The sequence below is a fragment of the Bipolaris victoriae genome (assembly GCF_000527765.1).
Source record: "Bipolaris victoriae FI3 unplaced genomic scaffold scaffold_67, whole genome shotgun sequence".
NCBI lineage: Eukaryota > Fungi > Ascomycota > Dothideomycetes > Pleosporales > Pleosporaceae > Bipolaris > Bipolaris victoriae.
This window is the reverse complement of record NW_014575325.1, coordinates 18,340-39,963: the sequence shown is the minus strand read 5'-3', so window position 1 is coordinate 39,963 and position 21,624 is coordinate 18,340. Positions and strand designations below refer to the sequence as shown.

General features: G+C 51.5%; 8 protein-coding genes across 8 annotated transcripts; 2 read left to right on the top strand and 6 right to left on the bottom strand.

Annotated features, from left to right (window-relative positions):
• Positions 1-2,762: 2,762 nt before the first annotated feature.
• COCVIDRAFT_39547 (hypothetical protein) lies at positions 2,763-3,096 on the bottom strand (the record flags this gene model as incomplete). The annotated part of the gene is made up of 2 exons (XM_014699069.1): positions 2,763-2,974; positions 3,069-3,096. 2 exons carry the CDS (start codon positions 3,094-3,096, stop codon positions 2,763-2,765), a joined length of 240 nt encoding a protein of 79 aa, XP_014554555.1.
• A 1,106-nt stretch (positions 3,097-4,202) lies between these two features.
• COCVIDRAFT_17718 (glycosyltransferase family 20 protein) lies at positions 4,203-7,204 on the bottom strand (the record flags this gene model as incomplete). The annotated part of the gene is made up of 3 exons (XM_014699054.1): positions 4,203-4,423; positions 4,475-4,756; positions 4,810-7,204. 3 exons carry the CDS (start codon positions 7,202-7,204, stop codon positions 4,203-4,205), a joined length of 2,898 nt encoding a protein of 965 aa, XP_014554540.1.
• Positions 7,205-8,194: 990 nt separating this feature from the next.
• Positions 8,195-10,001, top strand: COCVIDRAFT_28376 (hypothetical protein; the record flags this gene model as incomplete). Its single annotated transcript, XM_014699068.1, has 3 exons — positions 8,195-8,724; positions 8,780-9,521; positions 9,603-10,001. 3 exons carry the CDS (start codon positions 8,195-8,197, stop codon positions 9,999-10,001), a joined length of 1,671 nt encoding a protein of 556 aa, XP_014554554.1.
• Positions 10,002-10,340: 339 nt separating this feature from the next.
• On the bottom strand, positions 10,341-11,218 carry COCVIDRAFT_104652 (hypothetical protein; the record flags this gene model as incomplete). Its single annotated transcript, XM_014699067.1, has 5 exons — positions 10,341-10,480; positions 10,541-10,724; positions 10,814-10,843; positions 10,947-10,992; positions 11,175-11,218. 5 exons carry the CDS (start codon positions 11,216-11,218, stop codon positions 10,341-10,343), a joined length of 444 nt encoding a protein of 147 aa, XP_014554553.1.
• A 752-nt stretch (positions 11,219-11,970) lies between these two features.
• Positions 11,971-13,399, bottom strand: COCVIDRAFT_104600 (hypothetical protein; the record flags this gene model as incomplete). The annotated part of the gene is made up of 4 exons (XM_014699066.1): positions 11,971-12,017; positions 12,066-12,175; positions 12,226-13,141; positions 13,192-13,399. The coding sequence occupies 4 exons, from the start codon at positions 13,397-13,399 to the stop codon at positions 11,971-11,973; spliced, it is 1,281 nt and encodes a 426-aa protein (XP_014554552.1).
• Positions 13,400-13,860: 461 nt separating this feature from the next.
• On the top strand, positions 13,861-15,196 carry COCVIDRAFT_104673 (hypothetical protein; the record flags this gene model as incomplete). Its single annotated transcript, XM_014699065.1, has 4 exons — positions 13,861-13,959; positions 14,010-14,014; positions 14,064-14,625; positions 14,675-15,196. The coding sequence occupies 4 exons, from the start codon at positions 13,861-13,863 to the stop codon at positions 15,194-15,196; spliced, it is 1,188 nt and encodes a 395-aa protein (XP_014554551.1).
• A 2,843-nt stretch (positions 15,197-18,039) lies between these two features.
• On the bottom strand, positions 18,040-19,072 carry COCVIDRAFT_28371 (hypothetical protein; the record flags this gene model as incomplete). The annotated part of the gene is made up of 3 exons (XM_014699064.1): positions 18,040-18,187; positions 18,273-18,597; positions 18,661-19,072. 3 exons carry the CDS (start codon positions 19,070-19,072, stop codon positions 18,040-18,042), a joined length of 885 nt encoding a protein of 294 aa, XP_014554550.1.
• A 1,078-nt stretch (positions 19,073-20,150) lies between these two features.
• COCVIDRAFT_104570 (hypothetical protein) lies at positions 20,151-21,590 on the bottom strand (the record flags this gene model as incomplete). The annotated part of the gene is made up of 2 exons (XM_014699063.1): positions 20,151-20,942; positions 21,000-21,590. The coding sequence occupies 2 exons, from the start codon at positions 21,588-21,590 to the stop codon at positions 20,151-20,153; spliced, it is 1,383 nt and encodes a 460-aa protein (XP_014554549.1).
• Positions 21,591-21,624: the final 34 nt, after the last annotated feature.

Here is a 21,624-nt window from a genome sequence, read left to right as displayed (position 1 = left end):
CCTTCATTACGACTCCCTACGCCACAAAAGGGGGTGGAATCCGTGTATATTCTTTTCTCCTCCACCCCAGGCGGTTTTTTTTTGCTCATACATCATCATATTTTGGGCGTTTTGTTTTCCGGCGGTAAAGTCCACTTGGACGGTTCGACATTCGTTGTCTTCCAAAAATGAGGTAAGTATGCAAAAGGATCTAGACATGTTTTTTTTATTATTATCACATACTGCTTCGTTTGCAGTTCGTATATTCCCCCTTCACCACACCCCCCGCCTTCCCTTTTTTGGGTTTCTATTTCGCACACGGCCCGCTTTTTTTGTTGTTGTTGTCAAAGCAAAGTAAAGCAAAGCACAAAGTTATCGTATAGATCGAAAGATACCCCCTTTCTTTTTTTTTTAAATTGTTTGTTGAGAATAGTACTTTTATATAGTGTTTACGTGGCAAATACATTGTATTAGTTCTTCATGTTTTTCTTCTAATAATGTGTGGTCTTTTCTAAGACGTACATGTATGTTTTGGTGGTTTATGCGACTACTAACTAACCTGGACTAAATATTTGCTTTTGTGTGGGTGTGTTTACCGGTTCAATATTGCTTTTTTCCCGTTTTTTCTTGGCTTTGCCACCTTCCCGCCTTCCCCCCCCCTTCCTCCCCGCACCACAATCCTATAGTTTACAGACTCCTATTTGTTCACATCGTTCCTCTATCCATCTTACGATACCCCCCCGCTCTTCCCTCTCCCATTCTCACTGCTCGTCTTTTCTCCTTCTCCCAAGCTTTCTCCCTTATCTCCTCCACAAACCCCTCAACACTAATCACACACCGATTTGCAAATCCCCCCTCCCCACATACACTTGCATGTGCATAGCAAGCGCAAACGCAACATGTGTATCTTTTCCCTTTTTCTCGCAGGATGGGGGCCGCGTGTGTAGGTGCATTGGATTGTACCGTTGGAGGCGGTTGAGGTGGGGGGGGGAGGGTTGAGTAGATAAGTGTGAGCGGGCGGGTGGGCAGGAAAAAGAGAGGGATGCATATGCAACAAGTGGGAAAGATGCGAGTTAGAGATAGCAAAGAAAAAAAGAGAGGAGACGGGAAGCGGGGAGAGAAGAAAAAAAAAAGAGAAAAAGAGAAAGGATGTGCGTGTGCATGCAGTTTACTTTCTGCAATCTAGTATATACCAGTGTGTGAAGGAAAGTGCGTAGTACGCAGACTTACTAACCCTCCCTTTTGTTAACTTCCGTTGCATTGTTGAGGGATCTTCACAGTTGGTAAATGTGTTGCTGTGTTCATCACTTGTACGTTTTTTTGGACAGGTTACGTGGATGGGACTTTTATGGAACAGCGACTGTATACGTGTATGTGTGATGGGGATTGATACATGTGACTTGTGATGAGGGGGAGAAGCTGTTGTATCGTGTCGTTCGTGCATATGTCTGGAGAGTTTACAACGCGTGGTTGGGAGTAGCTTATAGACTCGATGTAGTAGGCAGAGGGGATGTCAGGTGCTAGAGGCTTTGTGAGAGGGATGGGATAGTGTGTCTAGTTGGGCTGAGAAGTGTTTACCTGTATACTTGTGTCTACGGGATAATTGTTCATACATTGCTCCAGTGGAAGTACTCTACACCTTGTTTCTTCGTTCCCTTGGTTGCCAGAGTAAAGGGGGGGGTTAAGAAAAAGAGGTCGTTCCCCTTCCGTCCTTTTTCCCGTCCCATTACCGCTATGTAAGGGATTTCCGCGTACTCCCCCATAAACAAAAAGCAAAGAACATGGCAAATCTTAGCACTGTACTTATAATTACCACCAAGCAAAAGGCCGCTAAAATTGGATATTGTCCAGGCTAAGGAAAAAGGCGATATACACTATGCGAGTAAGCCAATACACGAGAAAAAGCAAGTTCGCATCACACGAACATTCCACACCGGAAATTTTAATATATAAATTTAATTTTTCTCAAGAAAAAAGTAAGAAGTTAGGTAGACTGCATCATCAGGGTTCCTCAAAAGTAAACATGTCAAGCCGAGGAACCCCCAACTTCCACCTGAACGCAACAGTTACTCATCATATGGCGAAACACTTTTCTTCTCCCCTAAATCGAGAGTGAACGAAAAGGTCATCAGCCCGAGAAACAAAAAAAAGAAGAACAAGGAGCGGAAAACAAGGATACTTTTCCCTTTTCCCGTGTCACTCCTCAGATAGCTAAGCAAAGTAGAAGGCTAAGCTTGCAAAACGTGGTTTATTTGAACACAAAGAAAAGAAAAGATGAAGAAAAAGAAAGAAGGGAAAAGATGTGAACAGAGGTCGGTTGGATAGGTACAAGTCGAAGAAAATGGTAAAAAAGAAAAATGATGGGGGTGATTCAAAAGAGTGAAGCGTTATCGACGTCAAGTGGACCAGCCTCTTTTGTTGTAATGTGGAAAACCGCGCGCTCATCTGGTCTCTCGCTCTTCGTCCGGTTCGTCGATGGTTGATATATTCTGCCGTTAAATGTCGTTGCGTGTCGAGTTGAATTATTGTGTTTTTTCTCTCTGTGGTTTCGGGTGAGTTTGGTTTGTTAAGTTTTCCCTGCATGTGTTGCAAGACCCCTAAGGGTCCAACACGCATGAGCTTTAGCCTTTTGTACAGCAAGAGCACACAACTTTGTAGAACGTTGTACAGCATCTTTCCCCGAGCACTACAGCGTAGTAAAGTTTTTTTTTGGACGACCAAAATGCCGCGATGTTGCCGTCCATGTATTAATAACGATGTAGCGCACTGCGCATACAAGCTGTTTAAGATCGTCCGGTGCCATTGCGACCAATTTCCTTTATCCTTATGGAAGGCATGACGCTGAAACGTTTGCTATTGACGGTGCTTGACGACTTCGCGGAAGAAGGCGACGAAGCGTAAACGTATTCGCCGTCTACATATTGGGCCTCGCTGATGAAGGTAGTGCGCTTCTCGCGGCGCGTGTAGCGCTGTTCAAGGCGGTGCAACTCAAGGCCTGGACGCGGGTGTTAGTCATTTCAATGCTGATAAGACGCTTCACGACAAAAACGGGGTCCATGTGAAGCAAAACGAGTCGAGGCGAGACATACGAGCTTGAAGTTTCTCGAAGATACCCATGTTGAAGTTTTGTGTAGAGTTTATCGTGGCTTACGGTAGTTGCGCCGAGAAGTGTTGTGTGTGTGAAGTCGAGGAATACCAAGGAGCAAGATGTAGTGCAAAACGTGGCACGGATAAGATGTGGGAACCCACTTGACGACCGCGTCCCTGTTTGGATGATGCAGGTGGTGTATCAGAGTGATGTGGGTATGTAGGAAGATGGTGACGAATCAGTTTGTGGCTTCGACGGTGCACTTCCGGTGGGTGTATTTGCCGGGAAAAAATGGGTGGGATTGCGTCAAGTGGAAGAGCGAGCAAACGAAATCCGGGGCGCGGTAGGGCCGGCGATATGGTTTAAGAGAGAGAAATGGCTGGCAACGGACGCAAGTGCTCAGGTGCCGTTGTTGGGGCACGGGAGGAGGACTAGGCGTTCCAGGTTTCATGCAATGCCGGTTCTCGAAGGCCAAGTGTGATGAATACGGGCTAGTGAAGCCGAAAGACGCAGACCGACCAAGCCTATAGCAGAAGGAGTTCCGATGTCGAAGCTTAGTGAGTCGTGGGCCGCTGTGGCCGAGAGGCCGTGTTGCAGCGCCCGTCTTTTTCGCCATGGCAAGCGATGGTTCCTGCGTGACACGGCAGAGGGAGTAGGAGACAGGCTGCGAACATGAGTTGTTGCGCAATGCTTCGGGACGAAAGGATAAGTGGACGATCATCACCCGCATGGCCGGACAGAGGGTTGGTTGGTGGCTGCCGAGTCAGGCCCCTTCACGTGGAGGAGGACTGGGGGGAGGAGTTCCAGACACAGACACAGCCGATGGCGCCACCCACCCGCTTGGCTCCAGTGGCGACGCTCGTCCCAAGGGGCTCGCTTCGCCGCCTCTCCCAACGGCATCGCATCCTTGTCCAGCCTGCAACCTCTTCACCCGAACCAGAGACTCGTCGGTCAAGCCAACACACACACAACATGCGCCTCTTGACTCACTGCGGCTGTCTTCGCTGTTACTGCGCGCCATAGCCAGACGCCACGCAACCATCATGCTGTAAATTTCTTATATACGTCTAATCTTCTGCCATGCTCCGTGCTCCACCACAAAATGCCAACGACCCCCCTATTACGCACAGCATCCCTAAGGCACCACACGCGACTCGGGCACCGACCCATCCACAATCGCCACCGCCCCAACATTACCTGCATCCGCTGAGCCATTAAGCAGCGAAATGACTGAAATCACATCAGACGGCTCAACAAGATGCCAGCTCGCCAGAGTCTGCTTCGAACTCGCTCCAACAGTCACTGAAAACACATGATCCGTGGGCAGCTTCGACTGGCGCAGCGATCGGAACATGTCTGCCACCGTGGTCAGCAAATGAGCAATCCCATTAGGGGCACAAGACAAACCTTCATCTGTGAAATCATCGCCCATGCAGAGAACAAACTCGGGCGCTTTCCCGGGTCCTTCACCATACTCCTCGACGAGTCTCTTGGCAATCTCTCCCTTGTTGACAAATCTTGGACGAACCTCGAGGTTAGCTTTGCCCGTCATCACCTCGACCTCGTACTTCTTGGCCACGGTCCTCTCCAGATGCTTCTGGCATTCACGTGCCTGGAATGCACCGTACTCGGGGTCGGCCCGGCGATAGTGCCAGGTCAGTGCAATCTTCTTGCGCTCCACAAATGAACCTGTCCACTCGGTCAATAAAACATGGTCTCATCATGCCCGAAAGCGACCTTACCCTGTGTTCTCTCCGTGTAGTGCTGGAAAATGTCGAGCACCTCTGTTTGCCAAGTCATATCCGTCGTCTCGGCTAGGTTCTCCCACTCCTGACACCGTGGAGGGCGCATGAAGCTACCGTGCTCAGCACTGAGACCAAGCTCGGGAATGTGGCCCATCCACTCGTCCAAGAACGCCTGGTCTCTGCCACTGATGATCCAGACAGCATTGGTAGGGTCGGCTGCCAGCGTCTTCAGAGTTCGGATGACGCGGTCAGATGGGATAGCTGCCTGTGGGTCCTTGACAATGGGGGTCAGAGTGCCATCGTAGTCGAACATGAATAGTCGCTTCTTTGCCTGCCGGTACTGGAACAGAAGCTTAGCCCGATCTAGCGCTGGGGTAGCAAAAGTCTGGTCAAACGACGATAGGTTTGTCATCAGTCTCTTCAAGTAGTTATTGGTCCACGCCTGAACATTGTTCTCTACAACGTGCTTGTAAAGTTGTGCGTGTGTCTGTGCACGCTCTGCTTCGTCCTGCTTGAGCGCTTTGTTGATGGCATCGGCTACTCCGCTCATGTCCCACGGATTGATGTGGCTCGCGCTGCCGAGGGAGCTTGACGTTCCAGAGAATTCGGATAGGATGAGCGGACCGTGGTTGTCCTTTTGACAGATGATGTACTCCATGCTTGTCGTGTTCATACCGTCACGTACACTGGTAATAAGACCAATGTCTGCAATTCGGAGCAGAGCAAAGTACTCCTCACGAGAAAGGTACTGCGGGAAGTGACGAACAGGCGTAAAGTCCAGAGTGCCGTATGTGCCGTTGATCTTGGCTGCCAAATCGGAAATCTTATTGACGACCTTTTCTTGCGCACCGTCACTCTTGTCCGTGTGGAGACCGCTGGGACTAGTGACCTGGATAAGAACCACTTTGCCCTGCCACTCTGGGTACTTTTCCAAGAAGAGCTGGAAAGCCTGGAGCTTTTGCACCACTCCGCGGACCGCATCCAGCCTGTCACGGCCGACAATGAGCTTCTTGCCTGCATACATTTCTCTAATTCCCTTGACCTTTTCGTCAATTTCCGGATCATCAAATGCCTGCCGTTGTGTCGAAACAGCATTGATGCCAATGGGAAAGACGTCTACGGCTACATGAGCGCCATAGGCGTCGACGCCCTCGGACGACGAGTCAAAGCCTAGAATCCTAGTGCAACAAGAGGAGAAGTGCCGTGCGTAGCTGTACGACTGGAAACCAATCATATTGGCGCCTAGCACACCTTCGAGAACCTCTTTGCGCCTACTCAGACAGCGGTAGAACTCGCTACTGGGGAAAGGAATGTGAAGATAGAAGCCAATGTAGATGTTTGGCAGACGTTGGCGGAGCAAACTTGGCAGAAGCATGAGGTAAAAGTCGTGTACCATGACAATGTCTCCTGGACTGTAGATTTCAAGGATTCGGTCTGCAAACAGTCTGTTCATGCGATAGTAGTCGGCCCACGATTTCCGCGCTGCACGCCCATCGGCTGGCTCGTTCTGCTTGTAATGGAACAGTGTGTAGAGCTCGTGCTCAGCATAGGTTCTCCAATGGCTTTGGCTCTTGAGAATGTATTCATCCTTGCCATCATCTACTTCGTCAACGAGCCACACTGGCACAATCTTGCCGCCGTGGTCGCGCTCAAGCTGCTTTTCCAATCGCCCTCGGTCATCGGGGCCGATTCGAAAGCCGTTCGAGACTTGGGTTGCCTGGTTCGGATTCTTGGGGTCAACGGGAATGGGCGCAGCAGCCTTGTTTGTGGGTATCTGCGCAGCCGTGGCGGCGGCCGACGTGGCATGCGAGATCTCTCCTGTCCATCCGACAAGGGTGTGGTTCCAAGGCGACGAGGTGGAAGCAAGGTAGGAGAATGAATCAAAAAGGGCAGAGGTTCCTCGTCGTGGTTTGAGCTCCCAGTCGTTACCTGGAGAGTAGCCGATGGTGTAGGGTATGGCAAAAGTCGCACTGATGACACGGCCGCTGAGATTGAGGCCAGGATGCGCAGCACGCGGATCCACGTCTGCCAGGTTGTGTTTGGGGGCAGAGCCAGGGGTATTACCCAGCTTGCTCTTGACCTCTTCCCCAGTTTGCGCGCCTGTCGCCTTCTCTACCTGGGGCCCCGCACCATCGGCTCTTTGCTGGTTGGAGAAGTATGAGTTTGCGCTCCACGAGGGCCCGGGCGTGGCCGTCTCCGGGTCAAAGGGCAGGTTGCTGGCCTCTTTCTTGTCGGCGGACTCGTCAAAGTAGGCCGTCTTGCCAGAGAGGTGGACGCCGGGGGTGACGGGTACGCTGGTGATGTCGGGATGGAGTGCGGGGTGAGTGCTTTCTTGGGAAGCGATTGGAGGTCGCTCGGGCTTGCCATCTGCGGTATCTGTAGGGGCGCTCATGGCGATTGTAGGCTGAGGACCTGTTGCACTATATCAAAGGGTTAGATATCGATAAGCTGCGAGTGGTGATGGTAAGGCCAGAAGGATTGCGATTGGGTGATTTGAGGTTGTATGGGGATATTGGCAGATGGGAGAAGACGGTTGACGAGACAGACGACACTCAGCACGCGGCAGGGCATAAAACCTCACTCTGGTGGCTATCTGTGGTGGTGGTGGTAGGGCAGAGATAGCGGAGGGAGAGAGGGAGGCGCGCGGTGGTGGGGACGTACCAAGGACGATGACACTGGCGCGGGGCAGATTGTGCAAGTCACAGCAGGGCAAACAAGAGGCTCTGGGAGGAGGAGAGGGAGTCAACAGAGGCGGCAGAGGTGTTGAGAAGCTCACAGAAGCCCGACGAGGGCAATGGGGGGAGAAAAGCTGGCTGGCGGTGGGATGGTTCATGCCCCACCAACCACGGCTGTGACGTTGGAGCCGGGGACCAGGGCACACAGTGGCTGCTGGGCTGCTGCTGCATTCCCATCGTGGTCGAGCTTCGACATGGACACGCGCGCCGCCAGCTTGACCGCTCTGCAAAGGCTTGCTGGGCCGGTCAACATGATGTCAGGCCATTTTCATATGGCAATGCGCAGGTGGGCCTTGACATGTGCAGCCAGTGGAGCGGCGTGGACGATGCTGCGACTAGGGTGGGTGTAGGAGTACTATGTGGATGCTATTCTGGCGACTTTGCGATGCAAATGTCGCAGCCAGATGCAGCCAATGTTGGGCCGGCAATGGCCAGCATGGCCCCCCAGTACAACCGTCCCAGCAGCCCCAGCAGCCACACTCGATGCCGCGGGAGTGCCTGTTGCCCCCAAACAGGACTAGCGCCCTGGCACCGTCAGCAGTTGTGCATACCGTCCTTCAATTCACCCAACCCACTGCACACCTACCGCCATCCTTCCCCTGCTGTCGCCCGCTGCCCCCTCCCCTCCCCCCGCTGCCTGGCTCCCTATGCAGCACTCGCGCGCACGCCTGATATGCCGCGCCCATAACCGCTTCACCCCGTCAATTGTCCTGTGGGAACATTTTGTCGGTCCCCACCTACTACAGCGTTTTTCCTCGACTGCGACCGGACCCACGCAACATGTCCTCGACAACGGCGCAACTACCAGTGAGCTGGTTGCAAATCCCCAAGACGACAATGGCGCTCAGCAGTCGGACACCGAGGCGCAGCAAACAACAGAAAAGCCCAGTGCAGGGCCGGCACCCCACGTAAGGAGGATGACCACAGTCAAAGGACGCTGGCTGCCAGACAAGGCCCAAGTATCAATTGCCAAGAACAAAGCAGCAAAGAGCGCCCGCCAGGAAGAGTCGCTTACTGGGTCCGAGAAGCTGTTGGCTACAGCAAGAGAGGCATTTGCACAGTCAAAGGAATACACGGGTGTTGTTGTCCAGCCCATGGTCAGCACAATAGCCATCAAAGAGAGTTCGTTGCCGTGGTGTCTGGATAAGACTGCGCGGGACAGCTCGGCCATGGACTTGTTGGTGCAGCCTCAACCTATAATGCTAAATCGACCCTCTAACAATACCCTCCAGGCTAGACAAGGAAATCGAGAGATTTTACAAATACGTTACGCCCAAAGACTATGAGCGGATAGCCAGGCAGCACGTCATCCAGCAAGTGCGCAACCACGTAAAAGCCGCCTCATCAAAATACGATATCCAAGTCTTCGGCTCGGAACGTAATGGCTTGGCTTTTGCTACCTCAGACATTGACTTTCGCCTTATGCAACCGTCGTGGGTCGCCGATCCTGAGATAAACAGACTACCACCCGCAAAGAAGGAGCAATCCAGAAGACTCAAAGTTCTTCTGAACCTATTTCACCGTACTTTTAAAACCAACAAGGCATACTTCTTATCTACTCTCCGTCACGCCCGCTACCCCCTCATCTCCGCCCAGGACTGCAAATCGGGCCTGGACGTCCAGATTGTCTTGTCCAACGACACATCACTGTCCGCCGCCATGATGAAGCAGTACATGGACGAGATCCCCTACCTGCGCAAACTATACTACGTAGTCAAGACCATATTCAGCATCCGCGGCTTATCAGACGTCTTTCGGGGTGGCTTCGGATCATACTCCATCTTCATGATGTTAGTGGCCAGCATAAAGCATGCACCCCACGAACGACAAGACGCAGCTGGTGCGCTCCTCAATTTCCTCAGTTTCTACCGCGACTTCGACACTACGAAATACGGCATCTCGATTGACCCCGTAGAGTTATTCGACAAGACGCAACACCCCGTCGTCACCAAGCCAGTCAAGGAAAAACTCGATGTAAGACGAAGCCCCCTCCCAGCCATTATATACCCTGGTATCCGGGTTTCGGACCTGCTGACAATTGTGCGTGCCCACTAGAACGGAACGATGAAACCCCTGCCTGCATACATGCTTTGCCTGCGCGACCCGGCCGATGACACAAACGACCTCGGCCGGAAAGGCATAGCCATCAAGCATGTCCAAGCAACGTTTGCCCACCTGCATAGCCAGCTGGTCGATGACATCAAAAAGAACACGCGACCATCCCTGCTCGGCCCGCTCGTCGGCCCTTCCTACATGCTCAACTACAAGCCCCGCGAGAAGCTGCAGGAGTACGGCAGGCGCCTACAGCTCGAGGAACAAAAGTCTCTGGCTGCAATGGCAAAGGCAATCAGAGACGCTGACAAAAAGCCCGAGTCTGACTATAAAAACATGGCCTCTCCTCAGGACAGCATAGATAGTGTTCAGTCTGCAAAGCCTTTCCAGAAAGAGCAATAGATTCCTGCCATTTAGCAATACTATTGCCTTTTATTGTTCTTTCATCAAACAACCCATCATGCACTGTTAGCATTGCCCGTGTCACACCAAAAGAAAACACTCATATGTAGCAAAAAGAGAAATGCACCTGTTCTGCTAAGCGTCTTGATAGCAAGTACTATGAAACCCATCCAGCATGCATGTCGTAGAACAGAAAACTCCCCTCAATCACCATGCCGTAAAAGGCATGTGTTCTTGATGATCATCCTTCCTCACACTCGTTGTATCCCATAGCAGATCCTGACAAAAAGATGCTTTCCTGCTTCCCCTTCCTACTCTACTCTCTACTCTCCTCTCTCTCTAGATGGCATACTTCCTGGTCCACTCGCGTGCCGTCGATTCGTAGCGAGACCGGTCAGTCTTGTACACATGTGCAATCTCGGGAACAAGCGGGTCGTCAGGGTTCGGGTCTGTCAACATCGAGCAGATACTCAACAGCACTAGGCAAATCTGTCAGCAATGGCCTCGTCCAAAACGCCATCATCCTTCCAAAAACATACCCTTTGAGATGGTTAGAGCAGGGCTCCACTGGTCTCTCAGAATGTCCAAACAGATGCTGCCGTTGGAGTTGATGTTGGGGTGGTAGATGCGGGTGGTAAAGTTGACCTTCGGGGGCTTGAAGGGGTAGTCGGTTGGGAAATGGATCGCTAGGAAGAAGACTCCGCCAGAATATGGTGAGTCACCCTGCGTTTGTTAGTTGCTGCATGTGCTAGGGGATGGCGTGCCGGGCTAAAAAGGCCTTAGGAAGTGGCAGAACCCAGGGGCGGACGTACAGGACCCATAATGGTTGCTTGCCAGTGAAACTGCAGTGATAGTCAGCATATCAGTGTCCAGCGCAGTTTGCTTGCCCACGGCCGTGTTGGCAGGGGCGCCTTGCACAGGCGTTGTGTGCAAAGAGTGACGTACCAGATCATCTCCGATAGGACCAGCTGAACAGGAAGAGGGAGGGTCACTACGAGTGCCATGTTAGCCAAACGTCTCAACCGTATTTGTGCCAGACTGTGGGGCTGCAAGGCCGTGAGGCTACGCAGGCTGCGTCTTGTCTGCTATAGCGCTCCGCAATCCGGCGGCCGTCATGCGAGCCCAAGTGCGAGCCTCGTGCCAGGAGGGGGAAAGGGCGGCTATGCCACGCACCGACCGAGATCTGTGAGCTCCTTGTTGATGCGCTTGAGAGCCATGGCTACTGTGTGTGGGCGGTGTGGGTGGTATGGGTAAGTCGAGCGGTATCGCGGTAGTTGCGGTAAAGAGAGTCGGTGGTGTTGAAGAGTTGAAGTGGGATGTCTGCACAGACAAGGCGGTTAGTTAGCGGGGGGTCCAAAGAAAGCAAGTGCGGCGTCTCAGCGGCGCAGCGCGCCTCCGCCACGCAACTTGACATACCTGTGCCTTTTCACGTATACAAGTAAAAGACAAATGGCAAAGGTGAGTGTGGAGGAAGTGTAACTGGGCTGAGCAGGGGCGGTTGCATTTATCATGTGTCGGGACCAACCGCAGGAGGCGAGACAAGCCCAGCCGCCCAACTGTCACTGCCCACAAAATTCACCGAGCCATGACTGCGCAGAAGCCACTTTTGGGTGGCAACCTATCGAAGGCTGCAGAAGATGCATCACGGCTGACATTTACGGCTCTTCCCCTTCACTCACCCACCACGATCCAATAACATCACTCACTCGTCAAACGGTTGTCGTAGTGGCGACTTGCGCTGTGGCCACGAGGAGTCAGGACATGATACTTGCTGCGTTCGAGGCGAGCGTCCGTCGCCTCAGGGTTTGGCATGCGTCTACCTACTACTTCTACTACATATCTCCAAGCAAACACCATTTTCCTATACGCTATGCTACATGTAGTTGGATGATATTTTTGAGTAAATATTCTGGTCGTGCAGCAACGTCAAAGCAAGCCAAGCATGATGCTTTACAATCAGTTACCCTAATCAACAGAACGCCTGCAGGCCGGTGATTGCTCGACCTAGGATCAACGCTATGCAATGTCAGCCAATATCCCAGCAGCTTCATCATGGACACTCACAGTGGATATCGCTCTGTCCTTCATACGTCTGCGTCACGAACAGATTGGCAACGTGCCGTCCGATGCCGTATTCGTCTGAGACTGCGTTTCCGCCAAAAATCTCCTGTAGCCTAGTCATGGTCAACTTGTGCTGTGCACACACATGCTTGTTGTAACTTACGTCCGAGCGTTGACTAAGGCACGATCGCAGTTCTGTCTCTTAATCATTGAAATCATCTCGGGTGCAGCCTTGCCCTCATCCTTGAGTCGTCCAACCTGATGAGCCGCGAGAATTCCGTACGCAGCATCGGTCGTAGCATCAGCTAGCTTCTTCTGCACAAGCTGGTACTTGGCAATTGGGTTGTTCTTGAACTGCTTCCTCTCTAGTGCATATGTGCGTGCTCTAGCGATGCAGTCTTCCAAGGCACCCATAGTACCCCACGCGATACCATATCTTGCCGAGTTTAGGCAGCTAAAGGGCCCTTTCAGCCCTTCTACCTCTGGAAACATGTTTGCCTCGGGAACTGGGCATTCATCAAGCTGGATCATGCCAGTGATGGATGCTCGCAGTCCGTTCTTGTTCTTGATTGGCGGGGTTTCGAGAGTACCCGGTGGACACTGGTCCCGCTCAATGACAAAACCCCGGATCTTGCCTGTGCTTTCCAGTTTTGCCCACACGAGCAAGACGTCGGCAATAGGCGAGTTCGTAATCCACGTCTTTGAACCAGATAGCGAGTAGTAGCCCTTCTTTGATGGATGCTCCTTTGCAATCGTCTCCATAGACCCAGGGTCTGATCCGTGATTAGGCTCGGTAAGACCAAAGCAACCCAGCAATTGACCCTTTGCCATCTTTGGTAGAAGGCGCTCTTTGAGTTCTTCAGACCCAAACTCTTCAATACCACCCATAGCAAGCGAGCTCTGGACAGAGTAACCCGAACGATACCCTGAGTCAACCCTTTCGACTGCTCTGGTGATCAGACCACCGGCCACACTGCTGACGCCGGCACACTCATAGCCTTTGATGGTTGCACCAAGCAGGCCAAGCTCTCCCATCTCTTGAATGATTTTCCTGTCAAAGTCCTCATTGCGGTATGCCTCTGAAGAGAATATTAGCCAAGTGTAGAGGTGAGCTGAGCATCTCATGTACCTAGCACTCTTGGGAGCATGCGCTCCTGGCAATACGACTCTGCAGTCTCGGAAATGGCTTGCTCCTCTTCGGTCAATAGGTCGTTCGCCTTGAGTGGATCCTGCCAGTCAAAGGCCACGGGAGCATGTATATTTCGCTTCCTGATAGCCGCAATCGGGGCCGGGGTGCGGAATTGCATGGAAGCATGTCTATATACTGGGCGCAGCATTTTGGGACGATGTATGACAGTCGGGTAAGAACCTAGAAAGAAAAAGGAATTGTTATACCCGGAGAGGAGAAGTTATCCGTCGTCGGCTTAGATCCGCCTCGGAAACCCCATAACCGCGGTTCGGAAGCACTCCGCAGTGGCAAGAGACCACGCATCATCCCGTCAAGCATGTGGGCACTGGATTGTCCAGGTTCCTGCTAATGTTTCAAATGTCGTGCAGAATACCCATGTGCCACACGCAGTTTGCGAGGCCTCCATAAGCGATTACAAGCAATATGTGGGGTAATCACGCCAAGCAATGCTCACCGTGATTGCGCGCCATAGGACGCGGACGCGACGTGACGATCGTCTGCGTCACCTTCCAGCCTCCGCGCAATTGTTTACGCTTTCACACTCAACATCGCCGGTTGAACACCACAAAACCGAAAGACCCAACAGAATACATACTACAATCGACCGCAATGGGTATTAAGCACCTCTACCAGCTCATCGATGAGCATACACCAGAGGCAGTCAAGAAAGGCGAGATCAAGAACCAGTTTGGTCGCAAGGTCGCTATAGTATGTCCAAGATAACTATTTTGTATCGTATCAGTCACTGACTTGGCCAGGATGCGTACGTCGATGCAAACATACCATGATTGACCCAGCCTGACATTGTGTAGATCTATGAGCATCTACAGTTTTCTCATCGCAGTCCGCTCCGATGGCCAGCAACTCATGAACGAAACGGGCGAGACCACATCACATCTCATGGGTCTGTTCTACCGCACAATGCGCATGGTCGACAATGGCATCAAACCCCTTTACGTCTTTGACGGTGCTCCACCTAAGCTCAAATCCGGCGAGCTTGCAAAGCGATTCCAGCGCAAGACTGAAGCACAGGCTGCAGCAGAGGAAGCAAAGGAGACGGGCACGGCTGAAGATGTCGAGAAGTTTTCACGACGAACGGTCAGGGTGACAAAAGAACACAATGCGGAGTGTCAACGGTTGCTCAAGCTCATGGGCATCCCGTATATTGTTGCACCAACTGAGGCTGAGGCCCAATGTGCTGCGCTGGCTAAGGGAGGAAAGGTGTATGCTGCTGCATCAGAGGATATGGATACATTGACTTTTGCATCGCCAATTCTGCTACGACACTTGACCTTTAGCGAGCAGCGCAAGGAGCCCATTCTAGAAATACATCTAGACAAGGTACTTGAGGGTCTGGAAATGGACCAGAAACAGGTACGACAGATTACATTGTATCATATGGTTTTATACTCACAGCCTCCAGTTCATCGACTTGTGTATCCTCCTTGGCTGCGATTACCTCGACCCCATCAAGGGCATCGGTCCCAGCACTGCTCTCAAGCTCATCCGCGAGCACAAGGATCTCGAGGGTGTAGTCGAGCACATCAAATCACAATCTTCCAAGAAACTCACCATTCCCGACGACTGGCCGTTTGCCGATGCACGACTTCTCTTCCTCGAGCCCGACGTACTACCTGCCGACGCTCCAGAATGTGACTTCAAGTGGGAAGCACCAGATGTGGAGGGACTGGTCAAGTTTTTGGTAGAAGAGAAACATTTCAACGAGGACAGAGTACGAAATGGAGCGGCCAAGCTGCAAAAAAACATGAAGACGGCACAGCAAAGTAGGCTGGAGGGTTTCTTCAAGCCGATTGAGAAGACCGCCGAGGAAAAGGCTACCCTAAAGCGCAAAGCCGACGAAAAACTTGAGCTCAAGAAGAAGAAGCAAAAGGAGGCTGCAAAGGCGAAGAAGGAGGCGAAGTCCAAGCCGAGGACTGCTGGTTAATGAGTTGGTTTGGGATCTACAAGCACATGCCGATATTTGAGGCAAGGAAAAAGGGCGTTTATGGGATTGTGATACCGATAGGCAGTGGCGTTTGTATCAGATGTATGCACATGAAATGCTCGTAGTCGACTTCGATCTGCACGATGCAATGTTTGCCATGTTACGTGGCATATGTTCTTTTCCATAAAATATACAATATATCTTAATTTTCTGTAGAACTGTACCAAAGATAGTTGCAGGTCTAATATACAGACAATATCAATGCCGCTAAAAGGTAACTCGGTAATCTTGTCTATGTTACGTGAATAAATATTCTATATGCTCCACCTCTCCTTTCCCTACATCCATCATCATCACGACATTGGACCCATCCCACGTACCACAGCATCTAGTATTCGCCCGCACATAGGACAAAAAAAGACGGCTCAAGTACGTGTACATCCCGTAATCGATACGTGCATATGTGCTGTCTCACTTCAGCTGTGTATTTCTTTTATTTCTCTGTAAAGTAATTACTAGGCCAAGCTGTGCGATAAGGACATGCGAAAACACTACTTTCTAGCGGGTATTTTTTTTCTTCCTCACAGACGATGTTATGCAGAGAAAGAATCACGACTATAATTTCCGGCCATACTCAAGTTCTAGAATTACCTGTAACAAAGGCCGAGGAAAAATGGAGTCACTAGGTTACATACAAAGGAATGCAAGCTTACTACACGTATCGGAGAAAGGCGAGAAAGTTCGGATATCATATTCCCGGAGCGTCCGAAGCCTCAAGCCACAAATCAGAAGAAAAAGCAAACAGCCAAACTGAAATCATCCACACTCCTATCCCGAATATTTGCAATACATCTTCCATCCCGAGTCAACATCACCCCATCCCTTCGCGCTCCCCGGGCAGCAGCATGCAGGCACTAAACATTCCCAAACCAAACCAGGTCAGCCAACCAGAAAAGCCTCCAGCCCACCACCTGACACTTTCCTCCCCGCGGAGTACACATCCCAACCAGTTGCGGGAATCCCGGGGAATGTGTGGGGGAAAGTTGCTGGCTGTAACCACGGTACCAAAGTTGTACCCTCGAAACACACCCCCAAAATAGGAAAAGCGCGCTCACTCGCCTGAGACAGAGACAGAGAGACACACACAGAGAGAGAGAGCCAGAGCCAGAACCTCCCTCGCGTTTTCTTGCCTTGCTAGGAATTAAACTTTGTGTGCCACAAGCTTAGCCAGCTAAGCCCAATCAGTTGAAAAAGAGAGATAGAGAGAAACTAAAAAAAAACCCACCAGCCCAACTAAAGCCAATCAAGCTCACAAAAAAGGGTAGCAGCTAGACTAGCTAAAGTAGGTCAGACCATTAGAATCAGCCCCAGCTAAGCCCAGCCAGCGCCAAACGCGAACAAAATGGCGTCTAAGAGATTTTTTTTTCACTAGGAAATAATGACGACGGAAGTGCGGCAGGTACACACGCCCTCTGGTAACCACCCAAAAAGCAAGAAAGGGATATAAACAACGAAGAAGAAGAAAACAAAGCTATCATTTGTTTTGGTCTTCGTTTAACCGTATGCTTGAAAGGAAAAAAAAACTTCGGTACATTTCCAAGAGGCATACTCCAGCATCAAACAAACGTCAAGTTCATCCCCCTTAGCAACGCAAACAGCAGCCTATCAAAAAGTGAAAGGTAAACTCTTCTCGTCTCGTCTCGGGTATTTTTTTTTCCTTTAAAAAAAACCCCCCCGCATAGCAGAAAGACCATCGCTCTAGGAGAAGCACCTACGCGCCACCGTATCGAGGTACACACATACATATATAATATACTCATACAGCGGATACGAGCAGGTAACAAAAAAATGGCTTAGAGCGGAAGAAAAGCGAACGCATGTTCTAAAGGGCCAGAGAGGAAAAAAAACCAACGCTCGGATAAGTTGTCAGTGAAAGTTTAAGATTGCGGAAGGAAAAGTAGATTATAGTTTCGTGAGATCGTCCAAACTAGACATTTTAGCGTGGGGGGTGGAAAGGGCAGACAGAGCGAGAGAGAGGGGGAGGGGGAGGGGGTGAAGATCGATTTCCAAGTGAGGAATGTAATGCGCGTATGTGAGTGTTTACTTTGCACCAACCTACGTTGTATTCACGCTACGTGCGTGTAAAGGGTATGCAGAGAATACCATGTTCGGAAGGTTTATTCAGTAGTCGTATCGCCTACACCCCCTCTTCTGCCGTCCAGTCGATTGGGTCGGGGCAAAGGGAAGAAAACGAAGTGATAGGCACAAGGGTCTAGATCTTAGTACACGAGACGAAGAAAAACACGAAGAGTCTATCTATGTAAAACATGGGCGATTTTTTGCGTGGGCTTGCCGTGAGGTATGCCGAGTATGCCGTGTGTGGCAAGGGTTCAAAGTTTCCAAGCGGGTAAACCGCAGCTGAGAGAGGCAAGGGAGGGAGGGGTACGGGGACCCCTATGGAGAAACAGACGTTCGTGATATGCATATGCGCGAAATGAGACGTTTTTTTGTTGCCTTGAGGTAAGGGGAGGCGAGAAAGCTGAGCGTCAACTTTCAGGGTAGTAAACGGCTAGAACGGCTTGCAACGAACGGTTGTTTGTGCCCGGTTCCCCCGCCTCCCTTGCGTAGGGCCATTTCCTGTGTGTATGTGGCTTGAAAGGCGCAAAAGGGTCCAGCGGATTGCGCATGCTGAAGTAACGTTGAAAGTTTATAGGCGATAAAGTTTTGTGTGTGTGTTTAGTTGGAGGGACCCTGTAACACAATGACTGTCACGTGATATGTGATCTGATTTTGTAAAAAATGCGGTATTAAAAAACGGCAGATTCACATTGCGCAGCCGTGGCTTATCCTGAGATTTGTTTATTTTTTGACTTTGGGGTGGTCATGGCGCCCATCGTGCTGAAGATGGTGCTCTGGGACTTTGTCACAAACTTTAGTGGTGAATACCGCGATTCGGGTAGACGTCGATTGGCTTTGATGCTGTCGAGTACCCTGCATATTATCAGCACGACATATCATAGCACGTGGCGAGCAACACAATTAAGCTGTGGCTGCATGGAGGAGCTGCATATCCTACCAGTCGGCATTGATGAACTTGACGGTCTTGCCACCAATTTTGACAATCTCTTTTTGAAGCTTGGTTGCAGCAAGACCACCGCCTGCTCCTCCTCTTTCGTTTACCGTGCCGAGAATCACATGTGTGACTGTCCGTCGGCCCAAGGTGATAGAGTGTGTGGCGCCGTGTGTGGCGAGCATTTGCTTCAACTTGTGATCTGAGACAAGGGGAGCAGTCGAGCCATTGAGATAGAAGCAGAGGCCCGCGAACAACTGTTTTTCCGGAGGTACCGAAGTATCTTCACAAACGTTGCTCTCGGAGTATGTATCTGGTTCAAACTCTGACTCTGGGTGCATATTAGAACTTAGGTACATAGTATATCGGTAACAAGACAAAGTGTATATATTACCCTTGTTTTCGGAAGCCTGTTTCCACGACTTGCCTGCGGCCCAGACTTCGGCAAGACTCTTTTGTCCACCGGTCCTGAGGCTGTGGAGACCGACGTTGGCGGAGTCGTCGCTGCCTGCGCCGACCGTGTCTGCGATCTTCTTGCCGCCGTGCCGACCACCCTTGAATTGCTCCCCCAGCTTGAGGTTACGTGACGCGCGCCATGATGTCGAGCCGGACAGCCGATTTTCGGCACGCTGATAACCAGTGCTGGAACTGTTCCAGGGATCAAAAAAGGCACGTCTGGCGGGGGCGGATGGTTGTGATGCGTACGCCACTTGTCCGGACGGGACAGCTAGGCGCGATCGACCCCCAGCATCACCGGCATCGTACGAGAAGGGAGCCGGGGTATTACTCGGGTCGTCAACGGTCATATCGGGTGTTGCTGCGCCTCGCGTAAGGGTCGTCAAACGCGTGTGGAGAAGGGCGATAGACAACAAGTCAGTCCATAGCACATGGTGCTGCAACGGCCTGGACCTCTGAGAGGGCGCCTGCAAGCGGTAAGGCGTAGCGGGTCGGCGGAGGGTTACTTGCTTGTCTGGAGCAGCACATGCATACGGCCTCCATCCGTTCTATTGACTGCGTGACGAAAAAGAAAAAAACAAGCTCGCCATTTGCCAGGGTTCTGAGTCGGCTTTGACGCGAATCCTGCAAAACAAACTTTGTGCTCCAAAGAGCCATGCAGTTCCGACGCCAACCCATGCTCGCTCGGCTTAAAACTGCGAGGCTGCATGCATTAGGAAGTCACCCGTAGGATCGCCATGACGACTAGACACAAAACGGTATGCGCGTGGGCCTCTTTGACTCTGGTAGATATCTTTTCATTACTCGAGCACTTTCGACTCGATAGCAGCGTTACACTACGCCCTTGCCATGTTTTGAAGTATGCCCGCCATTGAATCAGGTTTACGCCTACGTTGATGTAAATGTATTGTACAGCCCGCGAGAAGCAATATAGCCACCCCCCAAAACAAATATATGCTACAGCGCCATTACCATGCACCCTGTTCCTGAACACCATGCTTTATCCGTCATAGACCACATAAGTCCTAACGTACTAACACGAAAGGAGAAAGAAAATATTTTGACCCGCAAAGGTTGATGCTTCTCATGATAACGCCCGCTAAACCCAGAGGCAACGCGGTCGTGGCCGCAGCCAGGACCTCGGCATATTTTCCCCCATGCCTCGTGAAAGAGAAACAGAAGGAAAGAAAAAACAAGTAGAAGAAAAGTGACTAAACAATATGTAATCAATAAAAGAAACGGTACACATCCAGTATGCTGTTCCGTGGACACTGGGTCCCTCCTTGCACCTGATGGACAGCGTACAGGCTTCGGTCCGGGAAAGGTACAGCCGGAGCATTCTTGGAACCCTTGACATGTGACCTTGGTCTGTGACCGGACGATCTCGTCGTGAATTCGTAATGGAGTCGTGGGCGATCCATGGACCGCCTAGTTTTGGCCATTGGTCTTCTTGCTGACTGAGGCCTCGTACATCAAGCGGTGCTTCTTCATCTCTTCTGCGTCAAAGGGCATAGCATCGCTGCCCTTTCGGCTCGAAAGTGAGGCGGAGCTGCCGTTGCCGAATCTGAGGCTTGCCAGCGACCGTGCCTTTTTAAGTGATTTCTTGCCGGCATTCTCGCCGGTTTGAGGTACGTAGTCGGCAGCACTTCGTTCCTTGATGCGAGTAATCTCTTCGACTTCAGGGCGAGGCTTGACGCGCATGCGCTTGAACTCGCGGGTGATTCTCTCCAACTTGCTGGGGCCTTTGGTCGAGGTTGCATAGTTTGGAACGGGCTCAGCCGCAGGCTTTTCGTACACGCTCGAGCCTACACTCGGCCTGCGCTCAGAGCCAAAGCTGACACCAGAGTCGTGCTTCTTCTCTTTTCCGGGACCATTCATGTATCGGTCAAACGACTCTGGGCCGTGTGTTGATATGCAGTCCTGGATCATGTTTTGGGCTACACGAAGGTACTTGTCGACGATGCGCTGAACAGAGGGCCAGCCAGTAGCGTCTTCGGGGCGCTTGTCACGGTTGATCAATGGGAGCAGCACATCCGGGCCCCTTCTCTGTACCTGGCTGATCATGTCGAAGAAGACCTGGCGCTCTTGCCTGAGAGCCTCGTGATCCAGATATTGGGAAGGCAGTTTCATCTGGCTGTGGACAGGAGGAAACAGAGTGTTGAGGTAGCTGATGCAGTTGAGCTTGCTAAACTCATCGTCTGAAAGGTGGTTGATCATAATCTGCGAATTGGCGTTAGTACACGAAGCAATGCCAAGGGAACTAGGAAGAATGCTTACCCATCGACGAAGACCGAGCCAGATTTGGGCGTAGTATGACTCGGCTTTCTGGTTCTTGCCCTCGAGGTTGTTGATCCACAGAGCAATGCCGGGAGCTGTCTCCGCAACACGGGCCATGTCGGCTTCCCACGTGTCCCTGTGGACGTCGAGAGCTTCAAAGGTAGTCGCCATTTCGCGACGGCGGCGGGTCTCGAGATCTTTGAGGTAGTCGAGGGCGGTCAAGGCCTGGCTCCAGTCGACCTCTGAGGGGTCGGGCATGAAGGTGCGGGTGACAAAGTTGACGATAAAGGCGGGAGGCAGGGCGCTGGTCCGTGTGGGCAGGGCCTTGAGCTGGTTCATAAGGGACGAGGTGAAGCTCATGGTCGCAGCTTCAGCGCTGTTCCAGGTGAATTGGCCATTGACGGGGGATGTGCTGCCAGACCTGGATGGATTCTTGGGGAGCGGGTGAGCTCGGTCCACGCGGTTCAGCTCGTACATGGTCTTGAGGGGAATGTCATAGCTGCCGGGGTATTGCAAAACGTGCTCGAGAACATAGGCCATGGAGGAATGATTGGACTCGTCCGAGGCGTTGCGTGAATGACTGGGTGACATGGCGAAGGCTTTGTAGTGTGTCAATGCGAGGGGA